The sequence below is a fragment of the Electrona antarctica genome (assembly GCF_951216825.1).
Source record: "Electrona antarctica genome assembly, chromosome: 2".
In the NCBI taxonomy this organism is placed as follows: domain Eukaryota; kingdom Metazoa; phylum Chordata; class Actinopteri; order Myctophiformes; family Myctophidae; genus Electrona; species Electrona antarctica.
The window spans coordinates 5,671,917-5,686,933 of record NC_136807.1 but is presented as its reverse complement, the minus strand read 5'-3'; the positions used below and the strand labels follow the sequence as shown (position 1 = coordinate 5,686,933).

The window sequence follows — 15,017 nt, the reverse complement described above, 5'->3', positions numbered from 1 at the left end:
CAGCGGCCTTGTGATTAGACTGTCCGCCCTGAGACTGGGAGGTCGGGTGATCGATCCCCGACCGGGTCATACCAAAGACTTTAAAAATGGGACCCAAGGGTTGGATTGGGGGTAAGTCCCTGCGACATACTAGCGTCATGTCCAGGGGGTGTACTTGTGCATCAAAGCTGCCTCACGCTACAGAAACAGGAGATAGGCTCCTGCCCTATGGGCCTCATGACATGGCTCGGCAAGGCTTACTTACTTATTTTCAACCTTAAACCATGTCATTTATATGCCTTGGGGCTGATGTCCACAAATAAGAAGTTCCCCAACTTCTGTGCAGACTGGAATCAGAGAATACCTTTTGGAGGGTCATGTGATCAGTGACAGACAGACAGAGTATAGTCATTGGCCTGCCCTCTAGCCAGCCTGCAGTCTAGAATGACCAGTGACAGACAGAGTATAGTCATTGGCCTGCCCTCTAGCCAGCCTGCAGTCTAGAATGAGGAGTATAGTCATTGGCCTGCCCTCTAGCCAGCCTGCAGTCTAGAATGAGGAGTATAGTCATTGGCCTGCCCTCTAGCCAGCCTGCAGTCTAGAATGAGGATTTTATCTCTAGCTGAAACAGCACGGCTTGAAAAGAAACTTAAAAAAAGCGTGTCAGAGCATTTTCAGCCTATTCAGTTATATTGTGTATGTGCTACGTATGTCTTCTGTCTTATATGTCTTAATGTTATATTGTGTATGTGCTACGTATGTCTTCTATTCAGTTATATTGTGTATGTGCTACGTATGTCTTCTGTCTTGTGAAACAGTTATATTGTGTATGTGCTACGTATGTCTTTGTCTTGTGAAACAGAATATATCTCTGCTGTCGAGCAGAAACCAGCTAACTTAAAAATATAAAATTTTCAGGAAATGAAGTAAACCATATATTTTTTAAAACATAGCAATACTACCTCATCAAAGTTGGCATTGGCAATATACAGTATTGTCAGATATTATACTTAACATGAGTATTTCAATCACATTCAAGGGCTTTTGGAGAGAAATGAGACATATTGCACTGCACTTCATTGATGCTCGTTAATGCATCAAGGAAGGCAATTATGTTTCTGCACTGTCAAATCGGTCTATATCTATTCTAAGACCGAGTCTTAAATAAAGGTTGTGACAATGTGCTAAGTGTATAGGCCTACATATGAGATTAATAGCTTGGGTGTGTGGGGTAGGGGGGGGGGTGACCCTTGGGTTTTGTGGGGCGACCCTTGGGTTCCTATCTGGTTGAATAGCCCTGCTGTATATACAGTAAATATCCATCCATCCATCCATCTTCAACCGCTTATCCGTAGTCGGGTCGCGGGGGCAACAGCTCCACCAGAGTGCTCCAGACTTCCCTCTCCAGAGCAACATTAGTGACTTCCTCCTGGGGGATTCCGAGACGTTCCAAGGCCAGTGAGTCGATGTGTTTCCTCCAACTGCACCTTGGTCTGCCCCGGGGTCTCCTCCTAGTGGGACGTGCGTCGAGGACCTCCCTAGGGAGACGCCCGAGAGGCATCCTAACCAGATGCCCGAACCACCTCAGCTGACTCTTTTCCAGGCGAAGGAGCAGCGGTTCTACTCCGAGTCTCTCTTGTGTGACTGAACTTCTCACCCTATCTCTAAGGGAGATGCCAGCAGTAACTAACTGATGTGTTTGTGTCTGTGTGTGCTGGCCATGCAGGGTGACAAATGACGAGTCGAGTGGCGTCTACGAGAACATCAACATTAAGAGCCCAATGTCATCTGTGAGCAGTAACACCAGGAGGTAAAGAGACCACCGGGGGAACCTCTGCTTCTGTCTCTCTCTCTGCCTCTGTGTGAGTCATAGCTTACATCTCTAGTCCTGCTGTTTTGGAACATAAAGCCTGAGTTTTACTTGGTGGTGCATCGTGTCACCCGCCGAAAATGGCTCAAAACAAGCTCACAATGCGCTGCAATGCAGTGTGTTGTAAACTTAACTTGTTGTGGGCTATTTTCGGCTTGAAGATCGGCTATTCTGCCCGGCACTGGCGGCGTATAAATCATCCGTAACATTCAGTCGCTTGTCATACTAAACGTACTTCAATTACACAAAATCTTTCACTGGTATATATTTTTCCCAATAACCATTCCGTCTCTAAACACTATTAACCGTTTGGCCGCCAGTATTAATTAAAGAATGATTACTATATACCAGGATATCCGCCCGTTCAACCCTTATTTTGAAGATCCAAAACACCACGACCGGAACCGGATGTTGACTGAATGGTGTGTGTGTTGTCGGAGTAGGTGTTGATCTCTCACTAGCTGATGAGAAGTACGGGCCGGCGCCATTACAGCGACCGCTATGCTCCGTGCACTAAGCGTTGTTTTGACCAGAAATGCCGCCTGGGACGGGAAATTTGGGATAAAAGGGACTGAAAGCGCGAGCGCACGCGTGGGTGCACACTGCACGTGTAAATCAAGATGGCACAGTCCAGTGTTATGGCTAACAACAGATAGCCATCCGAAGCTAATGTGAGTAGCCTTTCGACTAGATCGGATAAAAACATTTATACAACTGAATAAACGTAATTTAGTTTATTGGCGCTTGTCGAGACTAATAACAATTTAGGCATTTAGCAGACGCTCTTAATCCAGAGCGATTTACATTAAGCAAGAACAAAAAAGCATAGGAATACATCACATATAAAATGCATTTATCATGAAACATGCGTAAGCTAAGAACGTAACTAGAACATATCTATATAATGACACTATACATATAAACTATACATATATACTGATGATTAACGTAGGTTACGTAGGTTACGTTTTTCGGCGGGGAAAAGTATTAATAGCCAACCGCTGTAGTACCACAGAGCCATCAGTAGGTGTCGCCAAAAAAACATATGCTGAAATGAATGTTACCCGGTATAACTTTAAAATGAAATGTTCTGCATGCCCTTTAGAAGAAAATCTCTAAATCACCTCCCGGAACATTTATTTGCTGGAGTAATGTTCATGTTAAGTCTTTTGAAAACAAGGACAGGGAGGATTTGGTACAGGGTGAAGGAACAAGGACGTTCTTGTTGGGTCTTGGCATAACTATATTGTCGTTGAATGAAAGCCTTTGTCAGCTGCGCTGATAAGGACTTATGCCATTCTGGCACGTACACACAGGCAGAAACCTTGTATAGCAGACCTATACTGTAGCCTAACAAAAGGTGAGCTTAAAGTGAAATTTGTTAAGTGTGTCTTTGGGTAATCACTTCATTATTAAGATAATCACTTCATTGTTAATTGGATCCATTGATTGGAGCACAGATTCTTTTTTAAATGTTCCTGAAAAGTTACCGTTTTTGCACATACGAGGTTTCCACCCGACAGCGACAATATGAAGGCAAAACGCAGAAGAATTTGACCCGAGTGCACAGCGAAAGTCAAACTTCATTTTCTCAGTTTCGGGAACGAGGGGCACCTCCTTTTAATTATTTTCAAGGCAATCAGCACTTATATCAGTCCAAAAAATTAATCTCTCTCTGACTCTCTCTCTCACTGAAAGAGGTGTAAAATAATGAGAAGGGGAAAAAGAATTAGCTGAGTTTGTGCTGATCTTTGCTCGATATGTGCGACTGGGGGCAGAATCATTTATAGTTCTAAGCGGCGGGTAATTAACGCACACGCTCCTCCTCTGCTTGTGTTCGCCTGCAGTTTCGGCGGACATGCTGCTTCGCCAGCACTGGAGGATCTGCGGGGGGGTCTGTGGTGCTCTGGCCCTGCACCCCAGAACAGTGGACCTTGCCTGGGGTGAAGATGGTGTTGCTTCCAGCCCCAAAATACTCCCAGTTTCCCGTCTCCTACTGCTGTATGTCCTGAGCTCTGTCCAGACTCCAGAGCCTCTACTACACACCCTGCATGGAGAACTAGAGGGGTTGCCATGCTGGACCCCTGTCTCTCCACAAAGATACGCACGCACGCACACACGCACGCACGCACGCACGCACGCACGCACGCACACACACACACACACACACACACACGTAACTTTTCCAAATCTCGACAGATTCTCCCATGAAACAAGTGCCTTGTCAGTGAACTCCGGCCAGCCGCACACACCTGTTGTGACTCTTCAGATCTCTTGGTTCTGATATATATATATATATATATATATATATATATATATCCCACTGATACTAGAAGTAAACTGTGTCTTCTCCACATTCTGACACGCCGTCGATCAGTGGTGGACATTAACAGAGTACTGTACTTCAGTAAAACATTTTGAGTATCTGTACTTTACTTACAGATATTGTACTTTTGACTCTATATATCTATATTGTACTTTTGCTACAGGAAGTGAAAAAGTACATTATGAATACATCACTTAAGCCCCGTTTAAAATGTAGTGAGAATCGCAGATCTACAAGCGTTTATTTTCTTTTTTTTTCTCCTTTTTTGTACTTCTGGAAAATCAAATCAATACAATGCATTGATATTTAAAGGAATATGTACTTGAAATGTGTACTTTTGAATACTCAAGTACATTTAGAAGCATGTACCTTTGAATACTTACTGTAGGTATACACATCAAGTACTTAAGTCAAGTTCAAATTTGATGTAGCAACGTTCACATGTGTTTGTGTAATGTTTGACCAGGAGTAGGCCTACCGTATAGATCTACACTCCACTGCCATCGATGTTACAGGTGATGTCCGGCAAGCTTTGAACACAGCTGGACGGCACGCGAAAGGTCAAAGCTAAGCACTCTTCAGCCCTCGTTGGCAGAATCTGCTCTGTCTCCTTCACTTCACTTCTTTCTTCACATGGCTGTCGGACTTGTTTCTCTGCATTCGTCTGTCCAGCTGCGCCGATGATTATAGTAGCCGTTGAGTGACGACAAAGGCAAGTTATGTAACCTGCTACGGTACCACAAGGCACTAGGAGACACTTGGTCTGTTTATGTCCATTATAATTATGATTTACTCCATTTATAATTCTGGGAGTAATGTGAATATTTCTTTTCAAGATGTGACAGAATGTCTCTGTGTTGTTTTGTCTGTTGGCTTCCCAACCTCTGTCTCTTGTGCCAATGCAAAAACAAGAACATTGTATCTTTTTTTTCTCTTGTACTGGTTCAACTGACAGGCTTAGCTAAACGGTTTAGCTAAAAGGGCCCCAGGTTAAGAGCTTATTTCTGGCTTATTTCTGGTGGTAAAAAGCCTCTCTCAGTGTAGAAATGGCTTCTAGACGGTCCCACTGCAAACATCCACAAAGCTCTTTGTTATGGTGGTCCCTCTCATTTTAATTAGTCTCTTGGATGTATTACGGTATTTTAGTAATATTGGTATGGCTTTTTAAAATAGTTGTTGATGATCATTATAGATTTTTAAACCAGTCAGATGATAGACTATTGTTCCAAAGCACAACTAACCTAACCAGCTACATGCAGTAGTCATGTCTCATTTATACACGCACGCACGCACGCACGCACGCACGCACGCACGCACGCACGCACGCACGCACATATTAATCACCATACATACCTCCTGTCGTTGAACATCTGTCGCCCGGGAGAAAAGTGCTGACATAAAGGAAGAGCGGGGTCACTTAATGACGGTCTGTGGCCGGGCGCAGTAGCATTGTCTCATCTATGCGTAGTAGTTGTGCGTTTGTCTCGCAACTAAATATAGCTGCTCTACATCGGGCTTAAGGCCGACCGCTGCCTCCCTGTGTCCTTGGACAGATGGGGCCATCAACCCGAACCGAAGATTAAAGAACATAGATTTGTCTCCAGAAAGTAATTTATGAGACGGCCGTAATCCAGGCCTGATGACAGTGGGCTGTGATAACGGGGGGAACACAGTGGTGCTGCACTGTCTGACAGATTGGCCACTATTCTTAGCATGTGGGATGTTTTTTTTCCTGAGTGGAAAGACTGTCACTCTCTCAGATTGTGTTGTAGACCACTGCTTCTCACCCATTTAATGTCAACCACCCCCAGTTTGATATCGCCAGGCTAAGGACTAATGATTTATTTCATTTGATCTCTGGGACCCCAATATAGACTGGGAAATCCTCAGTGTTGATTTAACACTGAGAGTGTACAAAACAGAACCGGGTGGACCCATACTGGTCCATTTGTTCCATTTGTACACTTTCTGAGTTACAGACCTCAGGGTCTGTTTGGTTCGATTTGTATTTTTACTGTCACTGTTTTACAAACTTTACCAAATTGGAGTATAAATTGGTCTTTTGAGTTTTCCTTTCATAAATCGCTGCTGAGGGATTGAAGATGGTCAAGAAGTGTATGTCTTTACACTTATGTTTGTTTTTGATAACCGTGGAGAAAATGTCCCACACGCTGTCTTTACTTACAGGAACATTTATTAAATGGAGAACAACGTCTCGGTCCATCTGACCTTCATCAGGTATCTGTTTTTCACGTTGGCTTTTTTTCTCCTACGCACCTGTCCTTGTGATTAGGTTTGCGAAAGGACTTTTTCTGTTATTTGTTTGCTCGAAAATATCCTCTACTGTCACTGGAAGTTGGGCATTGTTTTTATGAACACTTGAGAAGTGACAGGATTCCCTTATATTACCCGTTGCCCAATCCTAGAAGAAACTTTGTTTTTCCATATTTCTTTGCGTTTGTTGTGGATGCCATATTCAGATTTTTGTTTTCTTGGCCTCTATGGGTCAAGTTCTTTTTTTTATGATGATGTGATGAAATATCGACTTAAATACTTGAAAAATGTGATTTAAAACTGCTGGATAGTTGGTTGGCTGTGTGGATGTGTCAGCTGTAGTTTGGTACTGCACTAGCTAATGTTATATGGCATCTTTCTTCTGATTTTATCTTCAAATTGTACCATAATCTTATTTTCTTTCTTTCTTTTCTATCGTTCACACATTTTGTACTTTGTAAGAAACTATTATTAGTAGTGATATAAGCCACTGACTAAATTCACAGCAATGTTTGAACGCTTACATGGAGATGGAGATGTAAATGAATATCACTTATCAATTATTTTCTTTGTTTGTCCTCTTGAAATTCTACTTGAATATGATGTCGATATTGTCTCTTTTTTTTTAATTATTGTTATTGTTAACATTATTGTTGTTATTCCTTGTCCCTCTGTTGGCTGCAATATGCCTGATTTGAAGTTTTTAACTGTGTCGTTTCCCTCTCTCTATTGCACTGGCTCTGCCCAAACGCCTACTCATTTATCCTGTGTCGTACGACGGAATTGCGAGGCGAAAAATAGCAGATCTACAAGCTCACAGCGTGTCTCACTGCAACACGTGAGCACTGAGCAGTGGTGTAAAGTATCTTAAGTACATATGAGGTATTTTTTACTTTATTGGAGTATTTCCAATTTCCAATAGTTTTTACTTCTGCTCCACTATATTAAAATGTTGTACTTTTACTCCACTAACTTTATTTGAGTGTTACTTTGTAGATTTAGACTTTTATTACTTTATTACGGGAAAATACTTTTATTACTAAACATAAATTAACCACTTAAGCTCTATAGCCTATTTCGGCTATTTGAAAATAGCAGGTCTGCCACCCGTTCACCCGTTTCGACTGTTATCAATCGACAAGATCGCAGTGATCACTTAGGATCAGTACGATTGTTTTCGACGACGAGTATGGGCATGCTCTGCCGATTGATAAAACGAAAACCCGGAAAACGACAGGATTAAGGTTGGCGAACATGCGTTAATATTAGGACCGCGCTGCGACATGCTTGCGGTTATGTTTAGGTGAGGTTATGAGGAGGCTTGTCGTTCTCAGTAGGCTCCCAGCATGTCCAGTAGACCGATAAGATCGGTTAACGTGTTATCAACGCCAATCGCAGCCAGTAGGCTCCAGACTACATGCAGTAGGTCCCATCGGCTAGATAAGATCGGCGTAATAAGTAACCTACTGGGAATTATCGGTTGATTTTCGGTCTGCAAGCTTACAAAACGTGTAGCATCTAGATCGGCTATTTGGGTCATTCTGCATAATGAGCACTTTTACTTTCTGTACTTTAACCCATTTTGGGCGGGAACCCCTTTTGGTGTTTCAAGCATTCTGTTATACTTTAGCTATTGAAAAATAGCAGATCTACAAGCTCATAGCGCGCCACCGAGTGGCGCGCTATGAACTTGTAGGTCTGCTATTTTTGAAAAATCGTAAAAATGCGGCACAAATCTTTGAATAGGTATATATTCTTTCAGAGCAAATTTTTTTTTATTTCGACGTCAGGCCTAAATGTTTGAGCGGGGCCTCACTGCAGCTATGTGTGTCTGTCCCTATGTATGTATGTATGTATGTATGTATGTATGTATGTATGTATGTATGAGTACGAACAGCTGCAATACCGCTGGGTGACCTAAATTGGCACTGTTGAGCACCGTGGCCGTGTGTGTCTCTACTTGTCTATGTATAACCCTATGTATGTACCGGTATGACACAAACACACACACACACACACACTGCACTGCTCAGTTCACACGGTGAAATTCTTTTTTTTTTTTTTTCTTTACTTTTATTCAATTACATTTTGAATTCTGGACTTTTACTTATTACTTGTATTTCTACATTGTGGTATTGATACCTGTGTGTACTATGTGTACTTTTTTACACCACTGCACCTGAGCTTGTAAATCTGCTATTATTTTTGCCATGCGACTCCGCTGTATGACCAAGTATAAGTCTGTCCTAAAACTGCTGATGCAATGACTCTGCTAAATGGCGGCAAATGGTTTAAATGTTGGATAGTATAATAAAGATCTATGAAGGAACTGAATGAAAACAATACGTGAATTATGCTCTTTGATAACCAGAAGTAGACTGTCGTTAAGATGTTAGTCGTGTTGATTAGTGATTTCTGGTTTGCAACCAGTGTCGGAAAGTAACTTGTTACAAAGTATAACTGTGGTATTATTACTTTACCCAGTAATCAGTAGTAGGCTATAGTGTAAGGGATTGATTACTAATCCAACTGCATTACACTGTGTGTGTGTGTGTGTGTGTGTGTGTGTGTGTGTGTGTGTGTGTGTGTGTGTGTGTGTGTGTGTGTGTGTGTGTGTGTGTGTGTGTGTGTGTGTGTGTGTGTGTGTGTGTGTGTGTGTGTGTGTGTGTGTCATGTTGAAGTAACTGTAATATGATTACCATGGTTCTCAAAAGTATCAAATTGAAAACATCCAATGGGGTTTTGCCTTTTGATTTTGTTCCTGGCCCATGACACATGATGCCAGTATATTTTGTGGTGTGACGAGGCACAAGACTTTCTGGGAAGTTGCTTTGTTGTTGTTTTGGTATTATGACTCATGGTGATTGGTGAATAATTGTCCTTTTTTTATTGCGGTTCCACCCAAACAAATAACGTCATGTTCAGACATTATGCAGTCTTCTTATCGCCATTTCACCCTGTGGAAAATCCCACTGCAAACTTTACTACTTTACTCCTTATCCGGGAACAGGGAAGAAATACAACTTCCTGTAAAGAGTGAAGTAGGTTGTATTTAAATTCATTCATAGAGGCACCTTGATCAATGAATAGATACATTAATTGTCTCCACCAGGCCGAAGGCATGGGGAGAGAGTATGTTTTGCACTCCGTCCGTGTGTGTGTGTGTGTGTGTGTGTGCATTTTCCAGAACGGCCTGTTATAGCGCCACCATGAGGCAGCTTTTCACATTTGTTACCTAAAACTGCACCGATCTGCGGGAAACGTTGCATGCACACTCCCTAGAGGCCAAGGACAAACCTTTGACCTGCATTTTCCGCATCTGCCTTTTATAGCGCCACCAGGAGGCCCACTTTTGACTTTTTTGGCTTTCACAGTTTGCAAGATTGCCCCGTTTTGAACAAAAGCCTCAAATCATGAACGCAGCATGCAATTTACGTGAAATCTTTCACACATTTTCTTACTAGGCTGAGGAATATATTCCACCCTTTTCACATTGGCCTATTATAGCACCACCAACAGGTTGATTTTTGCAAAACGCATTTTTGGAACAAAATGCCTCAAATCATCCAATTGCCATCAAAGGCAAACATGTTTATATTACTCCTAAACATTTTTTAGGACCTGTGCCCAGAAGGGCACTTTTTCTAGTTTAAAATGGATTATAAGGCAAGGGTTTAGAAAATTCATATCGTCTCTGACCTCATATTTCCAAAACCTTTCAGAATTGAAATAAACAGATCTGCTATTTTGTTATGCTTTTGTGTGACACTGTAGTGTGATCACATGATAGGGCATTCATTTATGAAGTTAAAATATGGAGATATGGTTTCTGCCTGGCGGCAGCGATGTGTTGTGTCCAACTTATGTAGGCTATGTCTTAGGCCTCACTCACACGGTTAATGCAATGCTCTGTGCTCGTTGGATCAATGCTGTGTTGTATCATGGCCGCCCAATGCATTTCCAATGGAGGTCACATGGTTGCATTAACCGTGTGAGCTCACCCTTAGGCCTCACTGAGGCGGCCATGACACTCACTGCATTCATACAGCAACCATGAAGCAATGCATGAAAGGTGTGAGCTCAGCCTTAGACGAGGAGCATCACTTAACTCCTTTGTTTGACTTCCATACAGTAGTTTTGTTCTGGTGGCGACGGCGTGGGCCAAAGAAATGGCACATCTACAAGCTCACAGTGCGTTGGGAATTTGTGATGCAATGCGATGTTGTGAGCTTGTAGATCCTGCTCGGTCATGGTCATGAGGTGTGAGAGGCCCCCCAGGCAGAAGGTGTGCTTGCAGTCCAGCTATTTTGGGCACGCTAGGCTCGCAGCTATGTATAAATCAGGCTTTAGTTAAACTGCTAGTAGTATTCAGGTTAAAAATAATAATAATAAGTTACAGTAACATATTTTTAACCCAGTGAAATTAGCCACGGTCATGAACGAGTAATGAAGCTTTTTGTAGTCATCCGGTCCTTTTTGTTTAGTTTTATTAACACCTGTAAACAATATGCATATCAAAACATGTTCAAATCATACAAATACAGTATGTATAAGACCACCAATTTATTCTTCGTTCGCACAACCAAAAGGAAATGTTTTGATCGAGCAACGCTCGAGTGAGACAAAGTAACTCGGCCCTTACGGTCCCCACTTGGCCCCCCTTACGGTCCCCACTTGGCCCTTACGGTCCCCACTTGGCACATTTGCATGGCATTTTGTATGGGTTCTTCATTTTCTATCGACTGTCGAACACTTTTACAAATTGTCACTACTATTTTCCATTGGCGATTCCAAAGACCTGCCAAATCCTGTGGGATTTGTAACCCAACATTGTTCTCTCTATCACACAAACGGTGCTAGTCCACGTGCCATGATGGACCAACAACCGTTTTGCTGTCATGTCTCTATATTGCACGTCCGTCCGTAGTGGAAAGGTATGAGCACAAACTGTACCATACAGGAACGATGGGGTGACTGTCTACTCTGAATATTACAACATATTCTATCTACGTATTTACAACACAGTACAGTTTTCACAGAAGTTGATCAAAGTGCAAGAATTTGGCATCCATGTATGATTTGTTTTACCCCCCCCCCCCCCCCCCCCCCCCCCCCCCCCCCCCCCCCCCCCCGCCCCCCCCCCCCCCCCCCTGCCATTGTGAGCACAGCCATTGTGTTATTTTAATGAATACAAATTGATCCTAACCAGTCTGTACGGCATATTATTATGTTAACCCTAATGGTTGACAAGTAGTACTGCATGGAACTCAAAACCACAATGTCTCCCCTGGTCAAGCAGGGGTTTTCCTCATGGATGCGTGTTGGGTTCCTGCATTTCCTGGATAGGACATCAAACCTATGGGTTGGAGCTTTCTACACAGCAGCTTCCGGAGGTCGGTTCCATCAACAGTTAGATATATGTACACACCACCAGTATACGACTTTGTTGAAGTGACTGTCACTCGGCAACCCTCGGCCAACCCTCGTAGGGTGCCATGGAGGTGGTGGTGGTGGTGGTGGTGGTGGTGGTGATGGCGTCGTGACGGTGGGGGGCCACGCAGCGCATGTTGCCCGTGGTGACGATGCACTGCAGGGGCCACAGCACGATGACCACCAGCAGCACCATGAGCACGATGAAGAGCAGCAGCCTCTTCCAGTTGCTCAGCCGGTCGAACGGGTGCGTGGGCCGAGGCCTCGTCTGGACCGGGGCCTCGGAGCCCGCCTTGCTGGCGCCGATGTTGATGCAGACAAACAGCGCCGTGGGGTCTTTGCAGCACAGCTTCTCGCCATCCAGCCAGACCTGCCGCTCCTGCTGCTGGTTGCTGGGCAGCTTGCAGAGGAGCTCGCGGCTGGTGGCCAGGGCCGGCGGACCCTCCTCGGGCAGCGTGGTGGGGTGGCGGCAGAGCGGACACAAGAGCTTGCCGCTCCCGCCGCCGTCCTGCTCGGTCAGCGAGATGGCCATGCGCGAGAGGCACTCCAGGCAGAAGGTGTGCTTGCAGTCCAGCAGTTTGGGCGTCCTGAAGGCGTTGTTGTACGTGTTGTAGCAGATGGTGCACTCCAGCTCGGTGAACGGTGAACGCTCGGCGAACAGCTCCTGGGGCATGGCCAGCTGGATGTGCCAAATCTCAGGGGCCTTCGCCATCTTCAAGGGCCTTGCTTTGCTCCTCACACAGCTCCTCTTGCTTGATTATCAGCCTTCCTTTCCCCTTTCCAGCTAGCTCCAAATACCAGGTGTGGGTTATCTGAAGGGAAGAGAATTAGAGATTAGTTTGACTGTTTTGACATGTACTCGTTTGCTCATTACAACTGCAAATCCTCAGTGTTAAATGGGTTGCAAGAAGAAGAAGAACAATAGAAAGGTTAAAGGGGCATGAAGCCCTAAACAGATGTTTTGTTCCAGTTCAGGTTACAAAGTGCAGCAGGGTTTAAAAACATGACTCAAGCCACATAAGACTGACCTTATAGACTATAGAGCATCTTTATAATTGGCTTAAGGGAGGACCGACCGGTTAGATAGGTTTGTCAAAGCGCATTAAAATAATGCTGACTACTGTCTGTCTGTTGCACAGTGACACACCCATGAGCACACCTCAATCTAACACACCCATTATTAATTTGATTAGCTGCAGCTGCCGTGTAAACAAACAGCCCATAGGTTTTCATGCCCACTTAGGCCTGACTCACAACAGATTGATATATAGCTGATGCATGAGACTTGTTTACTGATGCAAGCTCGCAATTCATTTCCAATGGGAGTCACATGGTTTGACACAACATTTGTGTTGTATGAGGGGGAGGGGTGCAGTCGAAACACAGCCGAAAGCCGTACAACAAAAATGTTGTGTCAAACCATGTGACTTCCATTGGAAATGCATTGGGGCAAGATGTAAACAAACCCTTTGTTTACATCTAGCATCCAACAAAGATGCGAAGGTGTGAGTGAGGCCTTACAGCTCTATGTCCTGATACTAATCATTTGCATCCCATCCTGAAAAATGTATTTTCTGTTTTCTAAAGTGGTGGAGAGACGGAGACGCCTGCTACTGAACAAACGCTATAGCAACGATTGGGAATGGGAATACAAACGTATTATAACAAAGAAATCACGTTCATTTAACTCTCCGAATTATTGCAATTTGAGGATTTTACTGTGAAAAACGATGTGCTATCGTGTGCTCGACAAGTTCTCAGGATTCACCATCAGTGACATTCCATCCATTTCACCTTCCTTGCTTTGCTGTTTGCATTACTGGACTTAGCTAGTTTGCACCGGCTATTTTTAGCCTTGCCAGAGGGCAAAGTATATCATTTTTACAAAGTTATGAGGATTGCAGGTCGTCTAATTCGGCCAGCAGCTTAGTGCAAAAGGTGTTGCATTCCTGCATGGTTTACCATAAATACTAATAGTTGTAAGGAAATGATTTGCAGCGACAGTTTACAGTTTGTTACTTAAACTGTTACTGTCTGCTAAATGCCTAAATTGTTACTAATACTACTACATGTATCTTCCTAATGGACACACCAGTAACTAGTCCCGATACGTTCCCTCAGTCCCTACGCTCATTCTGTAGCTCCGAGATGATGTGGTTCATCTCGGAGCTACAGAATGAGAGTAGGGACTGAGGGGAAGGTATCAGGGCTAACCAGTAACTGGAGCGTCTGTTTCCACACCCAGAGCCACAGACTTTCACCTTTTTCCACACAGCTACAACCTAGACTGGACAATACTGCCCAACGGATATAAATGGAAGTGCAAGGCAATAGGAAGTTCCTGTATGCTGGACATGTAGCTCTGTATACTCCTATATATCTAGTTAGACACTTTAGGGCCTGTAAAGTCATTATACTGTCAAAAGTTGAATGTATTTTCGGTTTACTAAAGAGCTGGAAAGGCAGTGATACCCCTGTTACTTAACAGTCAGTGATTGCTATGCTATCGGACTATAGAGCTATATTTAACACCTATTTTATTAGAAACAGAAATATGATGCTTCTACCCAGCTATTGAGGATTCCCCCTTCCTGATACAGCTCATTCATTCATCTCTGAAAACATTCAGAGTGCATAATATCATATGCCAGACTTCCATTCATGCCATGCAACCCTAGTACCCTCCATGGTACAATAACTACAATAACTCCCCAGTCCCCGCCCTGGGGCACCTTCAACATCCAGTAACTCTTGAAAGATTGTTTCTGGTCACTTCTGTGTCGCTATCTGGGGCAGGAGCAGTGAAAGGTACACAGGTCGCTTTGTTTAAAAGCCTACTTTTCTCTCAGACGTCAGCAAGGGAGGGTGCATGCCCTTCAAAGGTCCTGCGTTTAAAATTAGCAAATGTACAAAATGATTGGCATCAACAAATATTTACAGTATGCGAAACATGTGTTTATCACTCATGTTGCAGCTGATAAGGGGGGGGGGGGGGCTTAACCTATAATACATCATCATTAATCAGTTAATGTATGTTCAGTATTAATAATTAAATCTACATCTGCAAAGTAACTTAACTAAAACTGTCATAATTGTAGGAGTAGAAAGTACAATAGTTGTCTCAGTATAGCGGAGTAG

The 15,017-nt window shown here is 43.5% G+C and overlaps 2 protein-coding genes across 4 annotated transcripts in view; one reads left to right on the top strand and one right to left on the bottom strand.

The window, feature by feature from the left end:
- The window catches only part of ptpn11b (protein tyrosine phosphatase non-receptor type 11b), a 119,345-nt gene extending 115,399 nt beyond the window's left edge, over positions 1-3,946 (top strand). The window contains exons 15-16 of one of the 2 annotated variants that reach the window (XM_079489755.1): positions 1,706-1,789; positions 3,697-3,946. In XM_079489755.1, coding sequence (XP_079345881.1) covers positions 1,706-1,789; positions 3,697-3,796 — 184 coding nt within the window. In that variant the 3' untranslated portion in view covers positions 3,797-3,946. Of the gene's footprint in view, positions 1-1,705; positions 1,842-3,696 lie in introns of both variants that reach the window. The other variant, XM_079489756.1, reaches the window with a different exon arrangement.
- Positions 3,947-11,589: 7,643 nt separating this feature from the next.
- rnf223 (ring finger protein 223) overlaps positions 11,590-15,017 on the bottom strand; it is a 6,032-nt gene continuing 2,604 nt past the window's right edge. The window contains exons 1-2 of one of the 2 annotated variants that reach the window (XM_079489861.1): positions 12,908-13,049; positions 11,590-12,691 (exon numbers count right to left, since the gene is read on the bottom strand). In XM_079489861.1, the coding sequence (XP_079345987.1) occupies positions 11,908-12,591 (684 nt within the window). In that variant the 5' untranslated portion in view covers positions 12,592-12,691; positions 12,908-13,049 and the 3' untranslated portion in view covers positions 11,590-11,907. Of the gene's footprint in view, positions 12,692-12,907; positions 13,050-15,017 lie in introns of those variants that run through there. The other variant, XM_079489862.1, reaches the window with a different exon arrangement.